Source organism: Typopeltis vanoorti, chromosome 3, assembly GCF_054136105.1.
Source record: "Typopeltis vanoorti isolate ZY-2024b chromosome 3, IOZ_Tvanoo_1.0, whole genome shotgun sequence".
NCBI classification, from domain to species: Eukaryota; Metazoa; Arthropoda; class Arachnida; order Uropygi; family Thelyphonidae; genus Typopeltis; species Typopeltis vanoorti.
In genome coordinates this window covers 100,729,674-100,757,490 of record NC_143551.1, presented here as the reverse complement: position 1 = coordinate 100,757,490, position 27,817 = coordinate 100,729,674, and the positions used below count along the sequence as shown (strand labels likewise).

At 34.9% G+C, this 27,817-nt stretch overlaps 1 protein-coding gene across 1 annotated transcript in view; it reads left to right on the top strand.

Annotated features, from left to right (window-relative positions):
* Ipo9 (Importin 9) overlaps positions 1-27,817 on the top strand; it is a 493,522-nt gene that overhangs the window by 449,482 nt on the left and 16,223 nt on the right. Inside the window, exon 22 of the mRNA XM_090390464.1 lies at positions 22,053-22,186. Coding sequence (XP_090246590.1) covers positions 22,053-22,186 — 134 coding nt within the window. The remainder of the gene's footprint in view (positions 1-22,052; positions 22,187-27,817) is intronic.

The following is a 27,817-nucleotide window of genomic DNA, read 5'->3' as shown; positions in this document are numbered from 1 at the left end:
TACTATGCAGTTTCTTATGCCAAGGTACTGTTTCAAGCTGCTTTCTCAGTTTGAGACACACTAACTTGGTATGAGAAACTGCACAGTATAGTTGCCTGCTTGTCTTATGGTTCCACATAGCTCCTTCTTAGCCAAAGCACTTACATTGTTACCTCCCAAATCAAAATTGCATGATTGCTCTTATCATTTGGGTATAATAGCCAACTGGTTCATAGACAGATTTGCAGTGTCACTAGATCCAGTATTCCTGTAATGTGAGTTCCTTCCATCATATGCTGCTGCTTAAGGTGGTTATCCATGAGTAATTCTATGCATTTATCATCTTACATGCTTTTTCCTCTCTCCAGTGTATCCCCAAGTTGAAATCATGCATAACATTAGTCTTCTTCAGGTGATCCTAGTTTGTGGTAGCATTACGCATTCTGACCTGTTAATCGCTAACATCAAACAGCCCTAAACACCCATTTCCTGTATTACTCATACTACCATTGGAAATTTGTATTGTTTCGATTTAATTCTTGTGCAGTCACTAGTAGTGCTCCCCTTCCTATCTTGTTTGTTCCCTGAATAAATAGTAGCTATCACATTCTGTTCCTAATGCCTATAATTTAGGGAAAATTTTTCATTTTTCATTTTTGAAATTATGGATTCTACAACCGTGTTAAAATAACTCTTTTTATTATCCCGACATTTTGATCTTCATATCAAGATCATCATCTGGAGCATACATAAATATACAAGACAAGCTGCGTTATATTTCAAACCGTAAACTAGAGAAACAATGATTTGATCACATGCTACTCACTGGCATGACCTCTAGTGAAAAAAAAAAAAAAAAAAAAAAATACATCAAGATAGATTTAATTTATGATTACATGAACAAACATTCTTGCTTACAGATGATTCCTTCCAGTAACAGCGATGTACTATTTCTATTATTACAATTGTTATTTTTGATTTTAAAAAAAAAAAAAATTATAAATTACAACATGAATAAACATTCTTTCTTATAGATTTTTTCTTTAATAGTGATGTCCTATTATTTAGTATTAAAATTGTTATTTTAGATTTAGGATCCTGGATTTTCTACAGTCCTGTTTATAGTTGTTCTTAGAGAGGAAGGATTCGTAGGATGAATATATGCCTTCCATATGTATGGGATTTTTAGACCATCATTATTGTTTAGATTGGGGTGGTTGATAATGATCTCACAAGCTTCCTTAAATTTGCGTTCATACCATATTTTGGTGTGATGTAGACAACTAGTGCTTTTCCAGTCAATTCTATGTAAGGTGTTCAGGGCATGATCAGAAAGGCCAGCTTCACCATAATTATTGTATTTGATGTGTCGTTTATGTTCCTTTTGTCTTATAGGAATTGTGCATCCTGTTTCCCCTATATATGGAAGATTACAGGATGAAATAAATACGGTATACTCCAGGGTGTGCCAGCAGAGGGAGTGGGGTCTTTGGATGAGTTGAGTTAGCTTTTTAATTTTGCAGGAGGTTTAAAGGTGGCTTTGAGGTTGTATTTTTGTAGTACTCTGTTTATTTTGTCTGATGTCCCTTTAATGTAGGAAATGGTTATAGTTTTAGTGTAGTCTGGTTTGTCTTTGTTTTTTATTGAGGTCTTGTAGAGAATTTTGTTAATAGTTGGCTGTATCCATTTTTTTGAAAAGTATTGCTGATCACTTTAAATTCGTTTTTCAGTGCCTGTTCACTGGAGCAGATATTCAGAGCCCTGTTTTTTAGGGTACTGATGACACCTAGTTTTTGTGTTGGATGGTGGTAGGAGTTTGTGTATATATTGGCCAGTATGTGTCGGTTTCTGGTAAACTGCGAAGGAAAGATTGCCCGAGGGAAGACGTGTGACAAGCGTATCTGGAAATGGCAGTGTGTTATGTTTTTCAATCTCAATTGTGAACTGTATACGTTTGTGTTGCTTGTTTAGGTGGCTAAGGAATGTGTCTAGTGTCTGGCGGCCATGAGACCAGATTGCGAAAACATCGTCAACGTTGTTTTCCTGACGTTTCGACGTTGGGATAATAAAAGAAGAGTTATTTTAACACGGTTGTAGAATCCTAATTTCAAAAATGAATGCTGATCACCATGTAACACTAAAAGAAAGCCTATAATTTTGGTTTCACTATGTTTAACAATGCCAAGAACTCCTCACATTTATTCCTGATACTTCTGAGATTAGTGCATACACAACAGATTGCCAGGCTGATGAGTTGAATCTTGAACTAAATTCTCTCATATTTCCAGTTTACTCTTTTCATTCTTGACAAAACTAGTCTCTCATTTTCTGGGATCATCACTCACAAGATTCTCTCTCTCTCTCTGTGTGTGTGACATTACACCTTCAGTTTTCCCCCACTTAATTCATGCTTTCATGCAACCACCCAAACATATCTCGTTTCACTTGCTGTTTACTATCACTGAATAATAATTTTTCCAAGCATCTCATTCCAAATCCATTCAAGTGTATTCCATCTTATAAGTAGAAATCCTTTCATCCATCAATCCATCAACATAACGCACACCATTTTTCCCACACTCTGCTTATTAAATCATTTGCAATTATGGCTTTTCTTTCTCCTTGGCTCACTAATGTTATACTCTGTCAGCTCACTCAGTCTTTTGGCCCTTCCCAACAACTGTTTTATATCTTCTCATTCGTATTTTCTGCTTTCCGATGACTTGTTCTGAAATGTAATTGCCAACAGAATCATATATCCACTTATTCTCCTTGCTTCAGGTACATCATAAATCTTTGTCTTGAAAAGCACACTTTCATTGCTTAGTAGTAAATATGCCTCTGATCATGGAATCTTGAGATATCGATATTTTTTTTTATCCTTTTTTATTTCTTTACCCTTCCATTACTCATATCACAATCTAGAAATGATTTCTTCTTCTGTGGAGCAGTCCTCACATTGTCGTCCTCATCTGCATGTTGTCTGACATGCTTATTAGGTTGCATATGAGGAATGAGCTTGATGATTTTTATACTTCATTTCCTTAGTCAGATTATTGTTGCATTTTCTGATCTAAGCATCTGCACTAAATGCATCTCAGTAACAGTTCTTATAAGCCTGAAAACATTTATTCTCCATTTCACATTAAATTCTCATTCCTCCTTTATCTGAATCCTGATTTTGCAGTAGAGGTCAAGGATGTTCAAAAGAAGAATCAAACATATTGCACTAGCTTCATAAAAAGCTATCTTCCTTTTCTGATTATAAGTATAAATATTGCAGACAGATACTGAGAATATTCAAAATTGGTTTTGAAAGGGCAAAATGCCAAAAAACCTTCCAACATGTCTAAATGACAGTCATGCTTTCCCAGTCCTGGTTAAAATGATATAGCCAATAGCTATATCATTTAATCAAACATTAATTTTTTTTCACCAATTTTTGCATAATTGATCTCAGCAAATGTCCTCCTACTCTTTTGATCCCCTCATCATTCAATTCCTTCTTTGATTTCTTGCCAGATAAAAATCAAGAGAGTTTCTTCAGAGGGTATCAAAAAGTGTCCCATTACAGATAGCAATGCTCCAATTGTTCTAAAGGATTATCCCACATTCAACTTATTCCTTTGAATGGTGAGAAACAACACGTCTCTAATCCAATTTCTCTCCCCTCCATTTTTTTGTGAAATAATAGAGAAGTCCATAAACCATTCAGCAGGCAATGGCAGATGAAATATATTGACCATCTTAAATTTTGTATCCATGTTATTTCAATGGTATTTCAATTTTAGTAGTACTCTTTCCCCCTCCATGTTTTGCATGACTGATTTTTCTGTCATTGATTGTATGGTGGTTAACTATCAACTTCTATGCTACCTGGAAATTTTCATCTAATAAACAATTGGCTATATGAATTTGACATCAATCTGCTGTTGATTGACAATTGACAATCAACAGCAGAACTTGCTTTTGCCACCCACGTTTAGACAGATTCTACTATATACTTTGGAGAAACTTGTGGTTGTTCTTAATATTTCAAACACCGATTAGATTTATCACAGGCATGATGAGTTAGCTCCTGTCTTAGAGGGCTATCTTCTGACTTGCACATCGTGATCATCTTTATCCTGGTTGCTGCTATTTTACATTTGACAAAGCTTGCATTACAGATATCTGAAAAATTCCAGTATCCCTGCTGCAATTCCTAGTCTTTCTTAATCCATTGTTCAATAAGATTCTAATAACCTTGTTAATTAAAGTTAACAAGATTATCAGAACTTCTGTCTTATTTCTCAGAAAAAGCAGTCTTTTCCATCCTTTGAAATAGTACTTTTCACAATACCAAATATCTAAATAGATATGAGCTTTCTCTTCTTAGGATAACTACAATCCAGTTTTTCTTAGCAAAAACATATGTCACAAGTATTGTTTCCTCAAAGCGATCAGAACTGTACTGAAGAATTGCCTGAAGAGAGAGATCAAGTTTTAGGACTGAAAAAGCAAAATATCTTAGGAATATTTTAGATTTTTGTCAATTGTGAAAGAGTAGTACAAAAAAAAAAAAAAGCAATATTTAAAAATGTGCTACTTCTGTCCTAAAAAATGATGAAAAGAGTTGAATAATGTTTTGTCCATATGCCATCAATTTTTCTTAGCTTCTTTTTTAGTATGCTTACACAAATCTTATCTGGAATACTGTACTTAACACATTTGTGCCAGCAGTGTCTGCACCTGCATGAAACTGCCAGTGTAAACTAGCTTTACTTGTATGTATGTATATATATATATATATATATATACTAAGGGGGGGGGGGGGGCTCTGGTACCTACGATGCCCCCTCCCAGACTGGTAGGCCGGTTCTCCTTGAATTCTGAAGACTCGAAAGGGGTTCTGCCCCACACCTACAGCGCCCAATCCCCTGAGTTCCGGACCAGTCGGCCGGTTCTCCTTGAATTCTGATGACTCGAATTTTGAAAACTCGAAAGGGGGTCGCCCCCACCCCTGGTACCTATGGCACCCAACTCCCTGAGTTCCGGACTGGTAGGCCGGTTCTCCTTGAATTCTGATGAATTGAATTTCGAAGACTCGAAAGGGGTCCCCCCAACCACCACGCACCTACGCCGCCCAACCTTCAACTTCAAGTTCCGGACTGGTAGGCCAGTTCTCCTTGAATTCTGATGACTCGAATTTTGAAAACGTGAAAGGGGTCCCCCCCCGAGTTCCGGACCAGTAGGCCGGTTCTCTTTGAATTTTGATGACTTGAAAGGGGGTTCTCCCCCCGATTCATCCTCCTGACCTTGGGTATACAATGTGATATTGCATCCTCCAGAAAACTCTTGAGTATCTACACTGAACATCTTTCCCTTGCAGATTTTTATGTCACAGTACTGCTTCAAGCTTCCTCCTAAGCATGTCGTAATCACCTTCCTTGTAGTTCCACATATATTCCTTCTTAACTGGAATTTTCACACTTTCTTATCTCCCATGTCAAGACTATGTGATCACTTTCCCCAATTGGAGGCAGTGTAGCCACTTTAGTTATGAAGAGATCTGATCATATAACTAGATCTAACCCTCTCACAACCAGCGTCTCCTCTATCACATTCTGCTTCAAGTATTATCTTTTAGTATGTGTATAAATCCTATTTCCTTCCTGCTTTGTGATTGGATGGATGGGATATCAACTTGTTTTTTTACAAAGAATGTGCAAGGCAACTAGCTATGCCTTTGACTATGCTGTTTAAGTCTCAACTTTTGGCAAAGTTCCAAGAGAGTGGAAGGAAGGCAATAGAATTTGTTTGCATAAATCAGGAAGGATGTAAGTTTGTGGTAGCAAATTAAAGACCAATCTTTTCCAATATATAAAAATACTGGAAAAGTCAGTCAAAAAGGAATGGGTGGATAAAGATATGATACTCTATGAGGGGAAGCACAGCTTTGTGGTGGGACAGTCATGCCTTAGTTATCTACTAACTTTTTATAATAGAGTGACAGCTGAGTTGGATATGATATTGCTAGATTTTGCAAAGGCATTTGAACTCTCCAGTGAACTAAGAGATATCTGTTATGCAAACTGCAACAAATGGGAATGGATATGAAACTGGTGATATGGATACAAGGGTGGTTCATACACAGATACCAAAAAGTAGGCATTTGGAGGAGTGGAATCCATAAGTAAGCAGGCAACTAGTGGTTTGCTAGTGGTCCAAGCTGTGTGTTTGGACCATTGCTATTTTATTTGTACATAAATGATAATAGTTGATGTCACTTTAATGTTGAAATATAAAGTTATGCATTCTGGGATATTAAAAGAAAAAAAATTACTAGCTATGTATCACATTGATGGAACTGTACTTCAGGAAATTGATAAGCCAAAGATTTGAAAGTAGTAGATTCAGAGAGTTCATGTTTAGAGGGCACTGCTAAAGTAGCCAAGGTCGCTTCTAGGATAACTTAAGAACACACTAACTAGCAAAGATCAGGGTGTTATCATTCCTCTTTATAAAGCCTTGATACAACCGCATCTGGACTGCTGTGCTCTGGTGTGGTGACCTGTGTTTCTTGCGGATGAGGAAGTTGTGTAGATGATCCAGAGATGAGTGACCAAGATTGTGAGTGGTCTGTGGAATACTTCCTATGAGAGTTTGTGGGTTGCAAAAGTTGGTTGGTAGGCAAAAAGAAAGGAATGGGGGAGGATATGATAGAAACATTTAAGATACTTAAAGGATTTTATAGGATTGATGAAGGGAAATGTTTTGGCACTTGGCTAAAGGGGGACAGAACAAGAGATCATCCCTGGAAGTTGGGTAAGAGTGCAGTTAGCAAGAGTGTGGGGACTAGATTTTTTGCTTGGAGGGTGTGAATGAATGGAATGGGTTGCCAGAGCTAGTTTTGACTGCTTTGTCTGTCAATAGTTATAAGGAGAAGTATGATATATAATGTGATTATAGTTTGGGTCATCCACATCAAATCTTAGGACTCCATGGAGATGTCCGTACAATAATAATAAGTTTGATGGCATTTATCTCCTTATTTTGAAATAATCTGAATGAAGGCTTACTTCCATTCTGTAGGATGGATGTCAGTTGAGTGTAATAGGGTATGTACAGATAAGAAAGGACTGTTATCAGATGATAAATGACTGTTGTTAGTTTAGGAGCAGACCTCTGTAGTAATTGTAGGGATGCACCATCAGTACCAGAAACGTTTATCTACTGAGGGCCTCAGTTGTAATATGGAAAATTAATGTTTCCATATTTATTCAGATTGAGGATAGCTGCATATTCTAAAAACAGTCTTTCATTCTAAACTGTGCTGTGTTGGATCATGGTTGTTTTTTTCCCATTGATTCTATGTATAGTATCTGAAGCATAGTTTACAAGACACCTGATTGACCATAGTCATGATAGCAGATGTATTTTTTATGTTCTTAACAGGTGTCAGCTGATCTTCCTGTCTGTCTATAGTAAACCAACTGGCAGGATCAGGGGATTCTATATGCTCTAGCAACTGAGAGCAAGAAGCTAGTCTGTAGGAAAATGTTATAAAGGGTAGCCAATTTCAAGTGAGACTTGAAAGCTGTGCAGCAGTTGTACTTTTTTTTAAAATTCTGTTATTTTTGGATATGGATATAGGGAATGCTGATAGCATTACTAAAATCATTTTGGATGGGGAGGAGAATGGATTATTTTATTTTATTGATTCTGTAGTCATTAGATAAGAAGAAATAGTGTATATGGGTGAGTTCTGCAAGAAAAGCCCATTGGAATATAGATTGTAGGCTCTGTTAGTTGGTTTTTATGCAACCACATTGTTGAGAATTGGAAAGTTTGTGAATGTATCTGCCTGTGGATGGGTTTTCTGTGTACTGTGAAAGAGGGTTACAGTTATGAAGACATGTTACTAATGTGTTACATCTTTAAGGCTTGAGAGGGTTGGGACTGAGTCAAGAGCATGTGCTTCACAATTGCTCATGAAAAAAGTTGATGGGGAGGGGGGGGGGTAGGTGAAAGATTGGATCCGTAGGGTATCCTCTCTCTCTGTTTGTAAATTTTGTTCTCCCAAGAGAAATTGCTAGAATGAATTGCAAAGGAAAATATATCTCATATTCAGGAAGAAAAAGATTTTTTAGTGTTAGTATCTTTCAACAGAATATTAGTAAACAGTGAGGTGATGTCAAAACTGACCAGTATGTCAGTATGATTTGCAATTAAAGTTTCAATAGAAGTTTTAAAATAGGTAGAGTTTTCTGTGATGTGATATGGCCAGTGAGGGTGGATAAAATGTTTGGATAATTTAAGTTAGGGGAATTGTGTTTGTAGATATTTGTTGAACCGTATATTCAGTTGAGCGGGGGGGGGGGGGATAAAGGGCTTAAGTTTTTTTGTAATTTTAATTAACACACATCATCAAAAAGTTTAGAATCTGCAGCTGTCCTCTAAAACCAGCATAATCTGAATAAATATGGATGCAAAAAACTTCCCAAAATTTCATTATCTTCATTCCCAATTTCATTCAGGAAAATAAGGGAGTCTGTAAATGCTTTCCATTGATTCATTATCCTTGCTACTGGTCTTAATTCAGTTCTGTTCTCAAGTCAATCTTTTCCATGTATTTTTATGATGGCCAGGTTCTGCATAAAATATTTTATGATTATCTTTCCTAAGTGTTAGGCCAATCCATCTAAATTTTCATTTTCTGATTTCCAGGTTGGTTCTGCCCATTTATTCTTTTCCAGAGGTCTTTATTAGTAATAATTTGTGGCCACCAAATTCAAAGTATATACTTGGTTTATGAATGTATGTAATTTTCTTTGCGTTTCCTTTAAAACCAAAGATGTTTCACATCCATATAATTGATTTAATACATGCATTAAATATTTTTATATTCTAAATGTTTGGATATTTTTCATTTTCTCTAAGTTTAGCATATGTACTTCTTGCCTTTTGAATTCTGATATCAACATCTCTAGCTGATTCCCATTCTACAGATAAAACACTGCCAAAATATGTAAAATTTGAAACAGTTTCAATTTTTTTCATTTTCAGTTATACTTGGTACATTATTATTCATGTTTTTATTTCTTTCATTTTGCTTGTATTTATTTTCAAACCACTTTCAGTGATTATTCTTGTAATGGGCATAGTTTATTATGAATATCTGCATAGTCTAGTTCATCCAGAGTTTTAATTAATTTTCATGACATTACTCTGATACGTGTCATTTTTTCCACTCTGTTCTAGAACATAATAAGGGAGAAAGCAGATATCCTCATTGTACTCCAGATACAATTTGAAACATTGAAATTTATTATATCATTCTTTTATGAAGCTAACCATCTTCGTTTGCATTCCTTTTTTGAAGTACACTCCACACGCAATCTCTAGCAATGAGAATCAAAGACATTTTCATAATCTACAAACAGCAAGTATAAAAGAGAGTTAAATTCACTTGACCATTCAATTATTATTCTTAAAGTGTTAATGTGATACACGATCTGTTTGGCCTAAAACCAGACTCCTCTCTTCTCATGCCCAAGATTCTTGAAAGGATAATTTAGCAAAAAAATTTTTGTTAAAGACACATAGCAGGTTTATGCTTATCCATTTATTACAATTTCCTAAATCTCCTTTTGTTGGTATTTTTACTATTATTCCTGTATTCCAATCTAGGGAGTGTCTCTTTTTTTCCAGATAACATGGAATAGAGCAAAGCATATTCTGTGATAGTTGTGATGTCAATTTTTGGAACCTCTGCAGTAATACCATCATGTCTTGCAGCTTTCCTTTTTCATTTCTTAGTAACTTTTTTAATCTCCAATTTAAATGAGAAGGCTGGTATCAATTTTTAATTATCTAATCCTTTTTTTTTTCTTTTTTTTTTTTTTAAATTTCTGTTTGTATTCTATCACCGCTATTAATTAAGATTTGACTGAAGTGTTGTCTTTGCTTATCCAGTTGTACTTCTGTTGACACTAGAATTTTTCCATTTAGATATCCTTCATTGAGACATTCTTTTGCACAGTTTCTTCAGAAAGTCATCTTATAGTACTGTATAACTCTACTATTATACTTCTCTGCAGTTTATTCGATGCCAGTTCTCCAAACCATTGCCGTTTATTTTTTTTTCTAGCACTTCTCTTAACTTTTTTTTATTTAAAATATTATATTTATCTTTAGGTCCATTTTCTTTTTGAAGAGCCTGTCTTGCACATAAGTTCAGCTTTATTTTTTTCCTTTTATCAACTGGTCTCCAAGTTTCTGATAATCGTTCTTCTTTCTTTCTTTCTTTAGAATGTCCTAAAGCACTTTCTGCTGTGTCATTAAAGATGTTTTTTTTTTTTTTTTCTCCCCATCTAGTCCCTATATCATCATTCCTCATATTCTCTTCTCCATCAAAATTACTATCTAATTTTTTTTTATTTTAAATTCATTATAGACTTCAGCATTTTGTAATTTAAAAGTATCAAATTTGAGTGTATTAACTGTTTTTCCCCTGGTGATATTTTACATACGAAGAAAATCACTATGAGAAAACACTTGTGGATGGGACAGGGCTAGAAATATAGCCTTAAATCTACTAGCCACAAAAAAAAATTTCCAAGCCCATTTCTACTTTATATAAATATTGTTATAGGTGATTTTTAAAAAACGAAATGCTATAATGACAAAAAAAGTAATACATTCTTTAATTTTCACTCATACATTACATGTAATTCTACTGAAATATGCTTTTCTTTAATGTGGATTTAAAAGTATGCCACAATACAACTCAGTTTTTTTTTTTGTTGTTTTGTTTTGTTTAGTGTTCATGATGAATATATAATTTATATAAATTCTCTTTAATTATAAATTCCTGTTAAACAATAATTTAATAGGAAGGACAAATAATAAAATTCATGAAAACAAGAAAGCAGGTTTACCTCGATGTGGGGACTGATTCACTTTTCACAATGCACTCAATCATGTAATCACGTAATCATGTCTTTGACTTGTCTCAAGATAATTGTATTTTTAAATAACAGTATTAAAAAGCATTTTTGTTATGTAAAATTTTTCTAGTGTTTACCTTACGCTAAGCTAATTCATGTTGTGAGTTGCAAAAATAGGCTTAGGACAATACTATATGACAATTATGCACCTACTTAAGGAATAAAGGTATTGGAAGAGTAAGATATACAGATGTACTACCACAGCATTGAATTAGATGGTACTAATTTTAATTTTTGTGTTTATAATTACTGGTTTATTTTGTTAATGAAATTATACAGTGAGAAAAGTACTTTTTTTTAAAAAAAATAATAGATTGTTTAATACATATGTTGTGCATATTATATACGTGTAAGTTTAATATTGAAACTAAAAAAAAATCATTGATTTGATTAAAAATTATTCATCGGAAATGATAGCTGTAATTTAATTCAAATGTATTCAGAATATGAAAAATTTATAGTGTTTTCTCACAAAGTGTGCAAAATTTACTGCTTTCAATTAAAGCACTGTAACTATAACATGTAATTGTAGTTCATTTTTCTTCCTTTGTTACTGAAATGAAAACTGAAAATGTGATGTGTACTAGAGCATGTGTGGAGTGAAAAGAAACTAGATTCTGCTATGAAAGAAAAGAGGGGATTTTTGGAACTCTGCCACAGATATTTATGAAGTCTTTTTCATAGAAAGAAAAATGTTTAAGTTACCAGCTGTTGTATTACAACAATGATGACAGAACAACTGTTGTGGGAAGAAGATACCAAACGTTGAGTTTTTAATGACTTTTTACGATGCAACTACAATGCAATAAAAAGGAATGAGCCTAGGAGTTAGAATTAAAATTTCTCGATCTGAATTAAAGATTTCAGATTGAGAAATAGGGAACCCAACTTGAAAATGTGAAACTATCCTCAGACCATGATGCCTTCTCTCTCAAACTTCACAATTCTTGTAGATAAGCTTATATGTTGGTTATACATAGCTTTTAATTTTTCAGGAAAACAACATATACTAGAATATTAATTATAGAAAACTTGAATTAATACTTTCCTATATTTCAGCAATGTCACATTGCTATCATTAGGGATCACAAAAAAACTATGTGCACGCAGGTACTAACACTAAGCAAATGAGGCTGAAGAAAGGCAACAGAAGTCTGGTCTAGAGTCATGAACAGTGCTCCCTAGAGGGCTAAATTGGGTTGGCTTAGCCATTGGGCTGATGTTTTTAAAAAGTATACTTCCTAGCATACATTTTAAGAATGTCATTCATGTCTGATACACCCAAATTTGTTGAGGTTTGTAACGTTTTTTAAGGCTGATGCAGATTCGATGAATAGTCTTTCATACTTGTATTTGCTGTGGTGTAACAGAGTGGCCTTCTTTCAGCGTATCCTGTGGTGATGTGACTGCTGGTAAAAGTTTCTATCTGTATATGTAGGTTTTCTGTAAACAAAGAATGCCAGGGATCCTTCAGGCTGGTGTGTAATCAGAGTATTTAGGAATGGGAAACTATTGTTTACCTTTTCCAAGTAAACTAGATTTGGAAAGCATATATTTTAAGAACGACAGCCCAATGGCCAAAACAACCCAATTTAGCCCTTTAGGGGCTAAATTGGGTTGTTTTGGCCATTACTCGGGCCTAGAGTCCAAACTGTTTTGGACTCTAGGCCCGATTTCTGTTGCCTTTATTCAGCCTCATTTGTGTTAGTGCCTGCATTCACATATTGTTTTGTGATCCCTGATGATGGCAATGTAACATTTGTGAAATATAGGAAAGTATTAATTAAAGTTTTCGATAATTAATATTGTAGTATACGTTATCATTTCTTGAAAAATTAAAAGCTATGTTTAACCAATGTATAAACTTATCTACATGAATCACAATCATCCATGGAGATTTCATTGCATGCAAGGCCCGTTAATACAGCACGTTGACTGAAGATATCTAGACAACTGAATTGACTAGCCTTTCTAAAACACTGGCAGGATAACAATGTCATCCCAAATTGTGTTAAATTAAAACACCAGTTTACATCACTGAAGGTGGTATGCATTTACAGACACACTAGCTTCGCTCTTCTACGCAAGCAGATTACTTCCACCCGTGTTCTCCTGACTAACATTAACGAAGCTGTCCGTGTGCTGGAAGAACAGCTTGACAAGATGCTGAACGTTGACCTTTGGACAATCCTTTCTGACATTTTAAACACATCGTCAGAAAATTTCAAAGAATGCAATGTCGGCACATTAAGAATTTGAGAGTCTTCAAAAAAATAACAGCTTCCAAACCTCAACCTCCTTCTAACATGTTATAAACCTATTTTCCCTTACACTGAAGCATGAAGCAATTAGTGCACTCATGCATGGCCATAACTTTGTAACAATCAGAACGTTGACCTTTGGACAATCCTTTCTGACATTTTAAACACATCGTCAGAAAATTTCAAAGAATGCAATGTCGGCACATTAAGAATTTGAGAGTCTTCAAAAAAAAACAGCTTCCAAACCTCAACCACCTTCTAACATGTTATAAACCTATTTTCCCTTACACTGAAGCATGAAGCAATTAGTGCACTCATGCATGGCCATAACTTTGTAATAGCACCTAAGAAAATTTCTGCAGAGGAAAGAATGATACAAGTTGAACAAGGTATCCTCAGCCTTCCCAACCATATTGCTAACAACATCAGACTGGATATAGCCAGTGTTCTAACAAAAGCTAAACCACCAAAAAGTAATCTATAAAGTATAAGGGCCATCAAAAAAAGAAATTTTCTTGCTTTGCAAGAGAAAAAGCAAGAATGAAAGAAGATAAGGGTTCTAAACTGTTGGTTTAAAACAATCAAGCTACTCAGGTAAGCTTGCCTCTTTACTACTACTAGATCATTCTACCTACCTCATTATAGACTATGATTTCACCAACACACAAACAAATCAAGAACTCTCCATAGTCTTCTTAAGAAGATTACCTCTTGGCCTATGGAGGTTACAAACAAATTAAAAACTTATAACTCTAGACTTCCCTGGATATATGGACTACCAAAAATTCATAAACAGAATGTGCCATTATATTCCCATTGTGGATGGCATCGAATCACCCACACACAAATTAGCCAAAGTGCTTACTGACAACACACCTTCACACATAAAAACTCAGCACACTTCAAAGTCAGTATAGAAAACCTCACACTCCAAAACACTTACATAATAGTCAATTTCGACATCTCCTCCTTATTCACCAACCCACTCAAAGATACCTTAGATCTTACCCAAGCTATATTTCCTCCCAATACCTCAGCCCTATTTCAGTTCACCATGAACCCAGGCTATTTATTTCCTTTGGCAAGGAAAATTCTACAAACAGATAGAGGGGGACAGTCATGGGTTCTCTCTCTCTCTCTCTCTCTCTCTCTCTCTCCACCCCCTAGCCAACTTCTTTATAGAGACCTTTGAAGAAAAAAGCCCTCCGCCCCACAAAAACCCACTGTCTAGCTACACTATGTGGATGATGTGTTCTCCATTTGACTGCATGGCCTGGATACATTCCACATTTTCTTATCACGCCTAAACAATCAATATCCCAGATTCACTTTACCTCAGAAAAGGAAAACAACAGTCTTCCATTCCTAGAAACTCTGATTACATGCCAGCCTGAAGGATCCCTGGCATTGTCTGTTTACAGAAAACCTACACATACAGGTAGATACATTCACCAGCAGCCACCACCCCCTCCAACAATATGGGATTATAAAAACCCTATATAACAGAGCAAAATTAATCTGTTCAAATAACCGAGCATTAACTATTGAACTTGACTATATCCTTAACACTTCCTTAGCTAATAGCTACAATCAATAACCCCCCCCCCCCTTAAAGCAGAGATTACTCAAAATCTATCATCATTCCATATATCCGGAGCTCATCTGAAAAATTAACAAAAATCCTAAGGAAATATGACCAGTTACAGACCATACAAAGAAGTTGCATCTCTTATTCACTCCACCAAAGACCAGCCACAACTCCTAGACCTACCAGGAGAATACTAGGTCCCCAGCAGTTGTAAACTGTCCTATTACAGTCAAAAAAGGCAGGACAGCCGATATCAGGATATCCAAACATAAGGGCTACAACCAGTTCCACCAGTACAGCCACTTAGGACTTGCTGACCATGCTTTGTACACCCACCACAGGATACACTGAAAGAAAGCCACTCTATTTCACCACAGCAAATACAAGTATGAAAGACTGTTCATTCATTGAATCTGCATCAGCCTTAAAAACTTTCCAAACCTCAACAAATTTGGGTACATGAGACTGCCTCAAATTTGGGATGCATACATTTTAAGAATGTCAGCCCAACAACCAAGACAATCCAATTTAGCCCATTACAGGCCACTGTTAGGACTCTAGGCCTGATTTTTTTTCCCTTATTCAGCCTCATTTTCTCAATGTTAGTGCCTATGTGCACATATAATTTTTTTTGTGATCCCTGACGATGGCAATGTAACATTGCTGAAATATAGGAAAGTATTAATTAAAGTTTTCTATAATTGATATTCTAGTATACGTTGTCATTTCCTGAAAAATTAAAAACCATACTTTTCCTAGTTTCCACAACGCATTTGGGCAGATAGTTTTCTGGCATATGCCAAACGCAGACTGTCTGTCATGCTGCCAGATGATGAAGCATGATTCATCATCTGGCAGCATTGAAAGTACCTGAGCTCTTCATTGTAGCCTATTTTACTATTAATGTTGGTCTATGAAGATTGCAAAACCATGTGCTTTCTTTTATACCTGTGTGAGCCATGGTGGTGATGTATAATTGCTATCTACTTCTATGAAGGAGTGTCAGATATTTTTAGTCAGATAGCTTATAAAGTAGGTTCCAAAAGTTTTCGACCTGACATACAAAATTCGCATCAACTTTAAAACGCCGTGTGTGACAGATAGCACCAGTGTTGGAGGCACGTTTGACAAACATATGGCATGCTAAGTGGCTGTAATGTTAAAAATTGAGTACTATGCTGTGATAAAGTTTTTCACCAAAGGCTTTTTCACAAAAGGACTTTCTCCAAGTGCTATCAAACAGCGATTGGATAGTGTTTATGGGGCAGCTTCTCCTTCATATTCTGCTGTGAAGGAATGGGCTAAACAGTTTTGCCTAGGGAGAGAGAGCGCATCAAAGATGATCCTCGTGATGGTCAGCCTGTGGAAGTGATGACTGAGGAAAATGTCTCTCTTGTCGAGGAGGAACTGCTCAATGACAGATGGCTGAAGCTCAAAGAAATCTCAGCAATGTTGGGGCTTTCTATAACCATCTTTCACATCATTTACAAGAATCTTCATATGACAAAGGATAGTGCAAGGTGTTTGCCCCAACTTCTCTCTTCAATTCAAAAGGAGCATCGTGTGACCTTTTCCCACAAGTTTTTAGTTTTGCCAAAGAAATCAAAGAGAAGTGCCAGAATCTATTGTCAGTGGGGATGAAACCATGGTCCTTTATTATGATCCTCTTTCCCAAAGGGAATCCACAGAATGTTGCAAACCAGGCAAAGCACTGCCAAGAAAAGCCAAGATAATTCAGTCCACCAAGAAGATGGCAAACAATATTTTGGGATTGCTGGTGAATTCTCTTGATTGACTTCAAGGAAAGGAATGCCATTGTGAATGCAGAATATTGTGCTTCAATCTTGCACAAACTGTGCAATGCTGTAAAGGAGAAGAGACGAGGAATGCTGAGTCATGGTGTTTTCACCTGCTTCATGACAGTGCTACAGTCCATATGGTGTTGCAAAGGCTGCAGTGAAGGACTGTGGCTTCCAGAAGATTGAACACCCACCCTACAGCCTAAATCTAGCACCCAGTGACTACTACCTTTTCTCGGAACTGAATAAAGACCTTGGAGGAAGAAAATTTGCACGTGACAGTGTTTTGAAAGATGCAGTTTTAGGCCATTTTGCAGACACAAGTATAGACTATTTTTTCAAGGGCATAGAAATGTTAATTCAAATATGTGAAATGTGTGTTGAAGTAAAGGGAGATTATGTTGAAAAGTTGTTTTCTTTCTATCACCTCTAAAAGTTAGTCAGGCCAGAAACTAATGGAACCAACTTCGTATTTTGTTGAGCTTTCAAATTTTGTTGGATTTTTTTTTTATTTTATTTAGTGCTGAGATAATATTAGAATGAAAATGAGGAATGTGCAGAAACATAGAAATATGAAATAGCAAGACATAATACAATAAAAAAAAAGGATAAAATATTAAAAAAAAAGAAAGATCTTATTTCTATGTAAATGTATGGTTCTGCATTCTCTGGAGGTTACTATACAAACTCAAAGGGATGTGCAAAATATGCTTTTGACATGGATAGGAGAGTGGCTGACCAGCTATCAGAGAGTAATGTGTTGTAGTACAGAGTCTAGGAGGAGGAGAGTGACCAGTGGGGTATCACAAGGTTTCTGTACTTGGTTGATATTGTTGTTTAACTTTTATATTAATGATAATGGTGTTGGTCTGGATATTTGTAATATACAGGCAATATACTATATATCTGTAATATATCTATATATTACAGATACAGTCATACCCCGAAGTTACGCGGTAGATGGAACCAACGAAAAGCGCGTAAGTCGAATTCGCATAACTCGGGGTATAATTTTGCATGTAATTTATATATACAAACATACAATTGGGACCAAAGGTTTACAAAAACACCTATATTTTTTAAGAAATATAATCATAATTGTAGTTTTTCGTACATAAAAAAAAACAAAGTTATTTCGATGTCGATGGTTTCATAAAATCTAATAAATTCGTCTGACGGCATAATGTCTTTTTCTTGTCATGCAAAATTTCTTCATAGCAAGCCAATGATTTTTTTATTCCTTGCCTTGTGACTACAATTCGTTCCTCATTAGAATGTATGTCCTCCAAAATCTATAAACCTTTCTTTTATGATTGTTCTTACTATGGATTCCTGTGGATCGAACTTTGCTAGCTCACAAATTTTCATTCTGCCTTCAAAATCCTTAATAATTGAGTTTTGCTTCCAAAGTCAATGTTTTTCTTTTCTTGCTAGCTGTAGAAGAATCAGACTTGCTTCTTTTGGACAACTTTATTATTTTTTATGTGATAAAATTTTTATCACGAACACAACATTAAACAATCGCAAGGTTTGTAGACTATAAAAATCGTGTATGAATGGAGACTGCGCGAAACACGTCAGTGCTTGTTCACAGCATGTGTGACACTGGCGAATGCAACTGGTGCCGGAAAGATACAACTAGTGGTGAGGCGTGACGTGGGACAGGAATACGTACATATAAGAAACCGCGTAACTCTGGATTCACGTAAGTCGGGGTAGTGTAAGTTGGGGTTATGACTGTATATCTATTATGATATATTTTGTAATATACTATTTGCCTAAGATGCAAAGTTAGGAATGATGATGAGGGACATTTCTGATAAAGAATTCTTGCAGGCTAATCTAAATTACTTCTAAACTATGGCTGATGACAAAGTTAGTTTAGTGTTGCTAAGAGCAAAGTTATGCATTTTGGATTGAGAACATTGCAGGCAACGTGTTTTAATACTGGTAGTACTTGATTTGCTACAAATGATCAATTAAAGTTTAGTGGCCACATTGTTAAGGTGGTCATGTCGTTGCATCAGATAACTGCACTGTTGAGGAGGTAACTTGCAGGAGTAAGGAAGTTTAATGCTTTCAATGTACTCGGGTATATAGTCATCTGGGTTCCAAAGGGATAAAATAACAAATATTATATCTTACCTGTGAAATTATGCATGAGGAAAGACTGAAGGCATGGTTTTCACTGTTAATACACACACACACACACACACACACACACACACACACACACACACACACACACACACAGAGTCGGGTCTCTTTTTATGCGGTAGATACGTTCCACAGAAAACCGCATATAAAAAATCGCACAAAGAAGGCCTAACTTACGGTGAAAAATTACGGATATGTTCCATAATTTTCTAAAATCGCATAAAACCAAAGCAATGAATTAAAATAAAATAAACTTAAAATCACGTAAAAAAGTTTATGAAAATTCAGGAAAATAAGAATGCCTAAGTTTGTTTTAAAGCTTTATTCATTTAATTTTATTGAAAAGTAATAATTTTTAAAAAATATTTTGTCATCAGAATTATCGTTGCTAATAGACAATATTCAGCAACGTTTGCGAACTGGTGCAAAATCACTTTCATCACCAGAAGAGATAGTCAGCGCATCAGATCTGTATGGTAAAGGCAATGGTTCTTCACAAACAGAATTAGCTTCACCCTTGTTCTGTGCTGATTTTTTTCTTCTGACAATGTAATCAGCAATTAAACTTTGCGATGATGATTTCACTAATTTTTTATACAGCTCGCGATATCCAGACATACAGTTCTTCATCTCATGTTGGAATTTAAAGGCTCGTTCAGAATTTGTGTCATTAACAAGAAAATGATTTTCCAATTTATTGCACAGTTCAAGACCTTCTCGAATTATATTTGCAGTGAAGGGGACAGGTTTTTTTTCCGCTTCACTATTGTTTTCTGGATCTTCGACAATATCTAAAGTTAATCGATATCCAATAATATCAATCGTCACTTAAGGTATTATCCACAAGCAATTCATCTACATTGTACTGGCTAAATGTATCAAAAACCTTCTCCACCAATTTCATGTGCTAAAGTAATGATTTCAGCTGATAATGTAGATGGTTGCACTGTTTACAACACATCCAGGCCAAACTGCTTTCCAGCAGGCATTTAAAGTTTGTGGTCATTAATTTTCACACATCGAAACCTTTCAACATTAGGGAAAGGGAATACCAGTGTTTATGACCGGTCATAAAAATTGCATGCAAGCCGATTACAACAATGGGCAGCGTATCCTCTGTTCTAAAAACTGAACGAAATAACATCTGTGTTGCAAATGCTAGTGACCAATAAGCAAGAAAGTATAAAGAAAATTTTTCCACTGAAATTGAAGATCAAGGTAGTCTGTATCCGGTTCTCAGATCTAGTAATACTGAATACTTTCTTCACAAGTTCGTATTGTAGGGTGCAAGTGCTTGTTTCGAAACCGTAGTGCCGTGATTTTTTAAAAGTAATAGGCCTACAGATTTAAATTTTAATATGAATAGGAGACAAGGTACTTTGTTTAATTTTGGTGTTAAGAAATCTCTTATTGAAGGTGTTTGTGATGCAACAGATAGTGATTCATCCACCTCTAGCCTACAAAGTGATCTCCAGGATGTACAGAAGGTGGGGGAAAACTATCAGCACACAGGAGAAAAAGTCTGCATTCACTTGTAAGTACTTATAATAATATTATAAATTTTTGGTGATCAGAATGGGATATGTCAATGAAAATCAGCACAAATTAATTTAATGATGTTTATGTTTAATTGATGTTTAATTAATTATTAATTAATAATTAATGATCACTTATTAATTAATAATAAAAATCAGCTAAATTAGCAATTAATTATTAATTAACACATTACAAAATAACCAAGGTGTTCCATGAAAATTTCAGGATTTGTGAAGTGTTCCGTTGTAGAAAAAGTTTGGGAAACACTGGATTACCCTATTATCAGAATGGATTCTCCTTCTGTTGTGACATGTGCAGAAGTGTCAAAAGGTCTTGTATCTTGAAGTTATGCACTGCATAACTTCAAATCCACATAAAAAAGATACACATAAAAAGAGACCCAAGTGTATATATAAGGCAGAAGGGAGATGTGATAGAAGCATATAAATTGTTAGAGGGATCTTACAATACAGACGAGTGTGATTTTAAAGCTTATGTCAAGTGAGGGGGAGGAAGGGACTTGGCATCGTCTCTGGAAGGAACATAGTCAGGAAGCATGAGATGTAGGTGTTCTTCGTGGCATGTAGGGAGTGTCTGTGGAATAAGCCACCAAGTATATGTTGTGAGTGTATCTTCCCCTTTAACACCAAGTGAATATATCTAAGCATAGTAATCAAGATGTGGTTTTATCAAAGCTTTGTACAATAAAAGAATAACTTTCTTCTCCTACAACTTAATAATACATATAACTCTCATTATCCGTGCTTTTGTTATCCACATTTGCACATACTTGTGGTTTCATTTCCGTATATATAAGGACCATCGCTGTTTCCTATCCAAGGTTGTGGAACCTTCTGCATATGCACGTTTCCACAAACATCAGTATCTACATTTGTGTCAATATTGACTTATTGATCTATGTAGTATTGCCTTTATCAGTAAATAACTTTTTTCCCCTGAGTAATTAGGATCATATGGCTTTGGAAAAGTAAATTGATAAGGAATCTGAGATCTATGTGTCTCAAGCTTTTCCATTTATAGACAGTGCCATAGCTCTCTGACCACAAGAGGAGTTGTAATGTGATAAGGGAGATAGAAAGCATCCTTAAATGCTACAAGGATGTCTACAATCAGATGTTGAAAACTGCAAGTCAGGCTTCCATTGAGAGATTCTTATAAAAGCAGCCTTCAACCTCCTAAAGCCTTCAGCTTCAACACACTAGCTAAAGAAGATATGATTAAGATATGGTTACAATGTATCAATCATAAAAATAAAGAACTTCTTTGATTGTTATTTATTTTTATATACGGGTACTGAATATTTTATTTTACTACTCTTATGCCTTAATTTGTATGAAAATTAGGTGCATTTTCAATTAATCTTGAATCTCGCTCATTTGGGAATGTGACCTCTATTATCCCATGTATAAGCCTCCCATTTTACTCATTTTTGGTATACATGGCGATTCTCGAGAATGTCACCTCTGCATATAATGAACATTACTTGTGACCTGGAAGAAGCCCTTGCTCAATGAGTTTTTGACTCCCTGAAGGAATCTGCTTAATAATAATAATAACATAGGGCTATAAGAAGTAATTCTTTTTTCTAACTTTCTTTTAAAAGCCACACAGATATCATTTTAGTATTTCACAAAATTGTTTCACTTTTTTAAAAGTGAACTTTTATAAACACAGCAGTTATCATTAATAAAGTAAGCTCAAAAAGTTTCATTTTTTATAGTATATTAGCTTTATGTAAACTCCTGGAACATGGTGTAAAGACAAATGATAAAAGATTGACAGAGATTCAGGTCAAAGGGGAACAGATTTTCAATCTCAAAGAAGGAATAAGAACTCGGTCTAAAGCTGCCCAAAGTATGTACTTTTTTAATTACACCCATTTTTTAATAACTGATTTAGAATTGAATTAGAATTAATAACTAAATTAGAAATAATACACAAGTGAGCTAAAAGTTTTTAAAATTGCATTTTGTACTTTTACTTTAAGCTTCAGCTTATTGCATCTTCATTACAGTGCTGGCAGTCTGTTCATCACTTTTGTCTACCAACTGGTCTTTTCATATTTGGTTTCCAGTCTCTGGCTAGTTTAGCTATTCTTTTTGGATCCATCTGATTAACATGTTGATTCCATTTCAATATTGCCTTTTTTATCAATTTGTTTATGAGTTGTAATTAACATTCTTCACAAATACTTTTACTCTCTCATATTTTGTTAACCATTTTGCTTATTGTTTTCATTTTGCATGCCATATATATCTGTTATATTTTTGATATTTCTATTCTTGTTTCACACACATAAGTCCATATTGATCAGACTACCTATTTATATATTCTTACTTTTGTTTCTTTTGTTATATCTTTATTTTTCCATATAGCTGATTAGACCTAGTTGGGCTGGTGGATTGAATCACTACTCTCTAACTGACAAGGTCTTTTAGTTCATCCTATGTTATATTTTCACTGTATATAGTTTATTCCTAGGTATTTAAATTTCATTAACTTGTTCCAGTATTTTTCCATTTAGTTCTAATTTTACATCTGATTGGTTCTTTCACAATTACCATTGTTTTTGATTTCTTTGTTGATATTTGCATGTTAAAAATGCTGCATATCTGTTCTGTTTTGAGTTTGAATAATTTCTTTTGGCGATCTTCATTTTCTACAAGCAGTGCTACATCATCTACATATCCAACCAAATTAAAATTTTCTTTTTTTTTATTCCATTTAATTACTGTTTCATCAATTTTATGAAACAGAAATTCTATAAATTCTAATTATTATTTTGTTCCTAATTATGTTAAATAAACACAAGCTTAAAGAATCATCTTATCTGATCCCTTATAGGGATTTTTTTCTCTAATAAGGAAAGTTTTTTTTTTTTTTTTGTAGCATTTCATAGAATTCTTCGGTTTCTGTTTTTGATTTTCCTTCTTCAGAGCTACATATTCCTTTTATTTTTACATTTCATAAAATTACAATTGAAAAAACAAGCCATTATGCTCCATGGTCTTTGTCTAACTTCTATATTCATTTTTCTGTAAGCAGTTTAATCCTACTCTGTTGTTAGGATCAGTCAATGAAAGCAAAAATGAACTCAGAATCATCGACATTGGGAGAATCAACATCAGTAAAAAAAAATAATTAGAGATGAAGGTCTGCCCAGTGTGTTGAGTAAGAGAGAGGTTCAATTGCCTTGATTTTTTTTTTATTTATTTATTTGATCAAATGCTTCCTATAGTCTCGCATTTAGAGGTACACCTGATTTTAATTAACAAGTGCTATATAATCATACAGTAGAGTGCTATTCTGTATGAATACTAGTTGAAAATAAAGTTTCAACTACCTCTTGTTGAAAATAGAAGCTGGCAACAAGAACAGCTGTTTTTCTCAAAATAAAATGAAAATGCACATTACTATTATTCTCAAACAACATCTTATTGCATCACAAGTGCTGCTTCACTCAGAGTGAGCCATTGATTTTGTGTGTTCAGATTACTGAAGTACTGCTTTTAATTTTTATAATAATTTGTAATAATTTATAATAATTTATTACAGTAGGATTCAAATCCAGAACTTGTTAGTTGGAGAGTAGTGATTCAGTCCACCAACCCAACTAGGCTGCATGTTTACTTATTTATATGAGGTTGTTCTTATGATAATATGAATAATGAAACTGTACAAGTTTGTTTATAACATTTTAAACATTGATATTTCACCTTTTCTTTAGCTGTAATTAGTGCTTTTTTTTGTCATACAATAGTCATTCTTTGCTAATATGCATTCTTTGTTAGTAGAAAAAGTGAAAATAAAAATGATATTTCATCCACATGGCAGTTAATGAAGGTGCTGGTGTGCCTTACCATTGCATGCCCCCCCCCCCCCCCCAAAAAAAAGAAAAAAGCAAGCTATAACCAATAGCGATTGTATTGCAACACACCTTAGATATTTTCTCTGTAATATTCACATCAAGGTTTTTAAAATTTTGCTTACAGGTATAAAATCAGAGTTTGAGTACAGTTTATTCAGAATATCCTCTTTGGTTCCTAATTTATACATCCCATACAAACTGCAACTTAAAACTATAGTGAGCATCTGCTGGGAGCAAACGCAGCACCCATCTTACACAAAACTTTTTCATTGAATTCTTCATACAATATATATATCCTACACGTTCTTTTTGAAATGCTTATAGTCTCGGCAATTTCATGCACTTTGACTCGCCAGTCATCCAATACCATATCGTGCACTTGATCAATGATTTCTGGTGTTGTTACACTTTATGAAATCCTTCACGTGGATCATCTTCAAGGCTGGTACGGCCATGTTTAAACTCGGCAGCCCATTCTTAATTGTGGAAAACGAAGAAGTAGAGTGCCTATACACTTTTATGAACTTCGAATGAATTTCTTTTGCCGTTAAACCTTCTTTTATAAAGAATTTTATAACCACATGATACTCAATTTTATCCATTTCAAGGGATACAGACAACACTTTTGCTTCAGACAGCTGTACAAAACAAACTATTTTAGAATGACTTGCAATTTCACATGGATGCTTATGACAGGTGTTTACCAACTTAGTGAAAAAAAAAAAAATGCTGCTAGTGTTGCCATCTATGGTAGAGGCCGAGAACTTTTCAGACCACCCTGGTGTGTGTGTATATATATATATATATATATATAATACAGCCCAAAATTTACAAACAGAGCAATTCATGAACTCAGTGCTACCTGCTTAAGAAGCACTATATTCTATCCACTACAGTCATTCTGTATAATCCTGCTTCTGAAGATGACTAATTTGAATGTAATGCTTCATTGCAATATTTTATCCTTATCCCAATCTATATCAATGTTTCTAGGCTTTTCCTAAACAAGATCAGCTGTTCAAATCAAGTACTTTTGAGTTATCTTCATTAGTTTCTATATCCCATCAATACTCTTGATATTATAATGGCTTACTTTATTTGTTCATTATATTCAAAGTTCAGTATATTGAATATTTTCTTGAATTGATTTAATCAGTAATTTTTGGCCTCATTATGGCCTTTTTAACCCTTTTATATTTTTATGCCAAACTAATACATCTGAGCTTCATACAGTTGATTAAATATGGACAAGAATTGTTTGTCTTTTGTCTCTACTTTCAAGGCAGGGACAAATGGTTTTGTTTATTTTAGTATTGTATGGTATGGTATATTTTATTTTTTTATCATTTTTTATTTCTTGCACAATTTTCAGTCTAGTCTTATTTTATTTTTTCTGATTTAATTTTTTCAAGCCCTCTTGTTATTTTAATGGATCAGTTAATAAATTTAAAACATACATGCTTATTGAAAATGTATATTTGTGGACATGCAATACACATCACAAATGCATATTTTCTAATATATTCTGAGGAAAGTTTCAGCAGGGGTATGCTGCATTGGATCATAGGCTCAAGTGGGCTTTATAACTATATGAACTTGTCTGGAAAGCAGTGTGAACAATTTATTTAAGAATACTCAAATAGATTATTAACTGCTCTGCCATAGAATTAATCAGGTTTATATGAATCCAAGTTTTTTGATCATGAAAGCCATTGAGCCAAACAGATTAGGCAGAGGCTACCCTTCAATAATGAAAGATTCAGGAGTGTAAACACTTCTGTGTTACAGAGAAGTGCTATCTCTAATGCTAACCTGTTCCCTTATCTAAGAACTTAATGAAACACACAATGAAGTCATAATAAAGATATTTTAAGGATATTACATACATTTTTATTTCTTACACAATTTTCAGCCTGGTGTCAGAGCTATCATGCTGGAATGAGAGCTTACAAGACACATTGCTGAGTGGACAGTAGTATTCTATTTCTACCACAGTAGTCCGTGTGGTTAGCTTAGTGGCTTTGCACTTCGCAACCATATAATTGAACCCAGGAGAGGAGTGTCCTAGGTTCAATTCCCGTCGACGACATGAGGAGCTTAAGGATCTTCCTGAGCCATAGCCAAGTTACCTGGCTCTTGGTCGTGGACAGCAGGGTTTTTTCCACTAGTTTATCTGTGGTTTTTCATCCCACAAGCAGGCAAACTGGCCCTGTGAACACATGTGGTTTACAGTCAGGAATACTTGACCCAGCCATAGGCCATATTCGTCAGCTGTGCTAGTCCTGAGCCTGGATAAAATTTGGGGAGATTGAGATGGTGCCATACCTTCCCTTAAAAGGGACTCACAGCTGTTGTATCATCATACGAAACTAACTCTACCACAGTCACATGAGTGTGGCATATAAGTAATTCAAAATGGCAGCTGTTATGTATCCATGCATGTATGAAGAAGAGTGGTAATGCTTGAATTCCTTATTGAAGAAAATGTGAGTCTGATAGAAATTCATACCTGTTGAAAAATATGTATAGGGACATTACTATTGATGTGAGTACACTGCAGCTCACCAGAAATGCAAACCAGCTCCTTCTCTGTGACACTGTTCAACTTGACACCAGTTTGAGCAAAGAGATGCATTTGCAACATCTGGCTGGCCTAATGTTTCTGTCCAGTACCTTCTAGTTATCATCTATTTAGCATTTCTGAAGAAATGCACTTCAATGACATAATTTTGCTGACAACAATATAACAAAATGTTTACGAAGAGTTTGGCATCAGTCAAAACTTATTTGGTCGGCATATGGTGTCTCACTGAGTGATGGCAAAAGTATATAGAGAATTATTATGTACTGGCACCTCCTTGGAGTCCTAAGACTCATTGTGAAAGACCCAAACTATTAACACAACATCTATCATACCTCTCCTTGAAACCATAACAGACAAAGCACTCACAACTGACTCAGGCAACCCATTCCATTTATTCACCACTCTCCAAGTGAAAAATCTAGTCCTCACACCCTTGCTAACTGCACTCTTACCCAACTTCCAGGGATGACCTCTTGTTCTGTCCCCCTTCTAGCCAAGTGCTGAAACATATTCCCTGCATCAATCCAATAAAATCTTTGAAGTAACTTAAATGTTTCTATCATACCCCCCCCTTTTTTTTTTTTTTTTTTTTTTTTTTTTTTTTTTTTTTTTTTTTTTTTGGCTTAGCAACTAACTTTTGCAACCCACAAACTATCCTCAGGAAGTATTCCACAGACCAATCACAATCTTGGTCACTCGCCTCTGAACCAGTTTCATACCCATTCCCATTTGTTTCAGTTTGTATAACAGAGTTCCATGTAGTCAAAAAGTTCATGACTACATGAACTGATTGGTCTATAATTTGCTGCCACAGACTTATATCCTTCTTTATGTAAAAGAATTATTTTTCTCTCCTTTTACTCTCTTGGAACTTTGCTAGAACTGAGACTTAAATTTACAGCCTGGTCAAAGGTATTTCCAGTTCCCATGTGCATTCTTGTAAAGTGCAATCCCATCCATTCTCACAACTATATTTGCATTCAGATTCTGAAATATACTAAGTTCCTCTAATTCTTCAACCTCTGTTCTCTCA